The following is a 2481-nucleotide window of genomic DNA, read 5'->3' on the forward strand; positions in this document are numbered from 1 at the left end:
CCTTTCCTTCCATCGAACATCGCCGATGATGCCCAGCTTCTCACGCGAGCGCGCAAAACATCCTACGCACATTCTCGATTTAGCTCTTCGAAGTTGTCCGCCCATCACGCTTTCCCTCTCTTCTCCAGCCGCATTTTAATCTGTTTCTCTTTTATTTCTTATCGGTTATCTTGCCTTCTTTGTTTCGTTTTTTTTTGTGTGTTGACTCACCTCTGTGTCTTCGTGTGACCCGCATTACCTACTTACCATTCATCGAATCCATTTCTCTTCTCCGTAGGCCACGCTTCTCCGCGCCCTCGCCGCTGGTTTTCGGTGTGATCCTCTGCGCACTCACTCTCTCTTCCACCTCTCTCTCGGGCTTTCTCCCTGCATCTACGCCAGACATGCCCGCGATGAAGCGCCTGCGCTCGGAGTCGGCGGTGGAGGAGTCGGCGGTGTCGGCGTACGTCCAAACGTGCGTGAAGTTCAAGTCGAACGTGACATTCACGGACATCTCGAAGGTGTCGTGTGTTGCGGCGCACGTGCTGCTGGTGGGCGCGCTGGGGCAGCTGAGGGACAGCTCTGTGGAGTCCCTGCGGTTCTACTGCCCAGCTGTCGCGGAGGCGCTGAGGCGTGTGAAGGATGGCGCGACGGTGAAGACGCTTGCGGTGGTTGCGGGGCGCGAGGGCTACATGGAGGTGACGGTGACTGCGCTGCCGGCAACTGCGTCGCGCACAAACTGCCCGTACCGCGCGGACAGCCTCTCGGAGGCTGTTGTTGCCGCCTGCGGGACCGTCGACGAGGGTGAGACGCTGGACGTGTACGTGCGCGCCCCTGCTGGCGCAGAGGCGGCGATCGCGAACGCTGTAGCGCGCGCTGTGCCGCACTCATACACAGCGAAGTCTGGGCAGGCGGCGAATGCCTATATGAAGCAGACGACAACAGTGAACGTTGTGATGTCGTCACGCGTCGCGTTCACAAACGAGAGCGTGCAGGGGAAGTCCGTGTGCGCCGCGGAGCTGGAGGCGATCTGCACATCAGTGCAGCTGTGCCAGCGCCTGGTAGACACGCCGCCGTGCATGCTGGATACTGTCGTGTACGCTGAGATCGCTGCGGCGTACGCCGCTGAGCTCGGTGCGGACATCACCGTAATCAAAGGCGAGGAGCTGCGCGAGAAGGGCTACGGTGGCATCTATGCAGTCGGCAAGTGTGCTCAGTACCCTCCACATCTCGTGACGCTGCGCTACAGGAACCCGCACGCCGCTACCTGTGCCAAGAATATTGCGATGGTTGGCAAGGGTATCGTGTACGACTGCGGCGGTCTTGCTCTGAAGCCAGCCGCGCACATGACGAACATGAAGACGGATATGGGTGGCTCCGCTGGTGTGTTCTGTGCCTTCATCGCTGTGGTGCGCAGCATGAAGGTGCAGACGAGTCACTACAACCACATCGCCAACATCAGTGTGACGCTATGCATAGCCGAAAACGCGATCGGTCCCAAGTCATATCGCAACGACGATGTGGTGATCATGAAGTCCGGTAAGTCAGTGGAGGTGATGAACACTGATGCAGAGGGCCGCATGGTTCTGGGCGACGGCGTGTACTACGCAACGGGGGAGCAGGACTTCGTTCCGGATGAAGTGATCAACATGGCGACGCTGACGGGTGCGCAGGGTGTGGCGACGGGCTCGAAGCACGCCGGCATCTACGTCAGCGATGCTAAGGCAGAACAGGACATGGTAAATGCAGGCCTGCAGTCCGGCGACGTGTGCTACCCAGTGCTCTACTGCCCCGAGTACCATGAGGAGGTGTACCGAAGCCCTTGCGCAGATATGCGAAACATCGCAAACTCGCAGTCGAGCGCCGGCTCGAGCTGCGGCGGCTACTTTGTAGAGAAACATCTCCACGAGCGCTTCAAGGGCCCTTTTGTGCACGTTGATATGGCCTACCCCAGCTCGAACACTGCTGGTGCCACTGGCTACGGTGTGGCTCTCGTGGCCGAGTACCTGCGCAAGTACTAGCGAGATGCCAGACAGGGAGAAACAGAGTAGCGTAGTGTGAGAGCACAAGAGCAACGAAACAAAGAGGCGATTGTCGTGCGGAGGGGAGAACGTTCCGGCTCTTCGACCTTGGTTCAGCGGCGTGTGCCATCCCGTCACTCGTGCGCCTCTCATGCCCTTGATCGTACGCTCCACCATGCATAATGCAGTTGTGCTCGTATAGCTCGTTCTCATAGTTCGTGAGCAGGGGTGGCGTGTGGGGCTGTCTAGCGCTTACGCTTTTTTTTTTCTTTTTTTTTTTCCAGAATGTGTGTCTCTCCTGTAAAGTTTGTTGTACCGCTCAATCGCGTCGAGCGGTACACACCGACGCACCCATCCGGGGGGGGGGGGGCTGAACGACGCACCCATCCGGGGGGGGGGGGTCGTGACGACGCTACCCATCCGGGGGGGGGTCGTGTACGACGCGTACCCTACGTCCGGGGGGGTCGGTCGTACGGACGTC

The 2481-nt window shown here is 59.3% G+C and overlaps 1 protein-coding gene across 1 annotated transcript; it reads left to right on the forward strand.

Annotated features, from left to right (window-relative positions):
* Positions 1-383: 383 nt before the first annotated feature.
* Positions 384-2000, forward strand: LPMP_110650 (aminopeptidase, putative; the record flags this gene model as incomplete). Its single annotated transcript, XM_010698612.1, has 1 exon — positions 384-2000. The coding sequence occupies one exon, from the start codon at positions 384-386 to the stop codon at positions 1998-2000; it is 1617 nt and encodes a 538-aa protein (XP_010696914.1).
* Positions 2001-2481: the final 481 nt, after the last annotated feature.

Source organism: Leishmania panamensis (assembly GCF_000755165.1).
Source record: "Leishmania panamensis strain MHOM/PA/94/PSC-1 chromosome 11 sequence".
NCBI classification, from domain to species: domain Eukaryota; phylum Euglenozoa; class Kinetoplastea; order Trypanosomatida; family Trypanosomatidae; genus Leishmania; species Leishmania panamensis.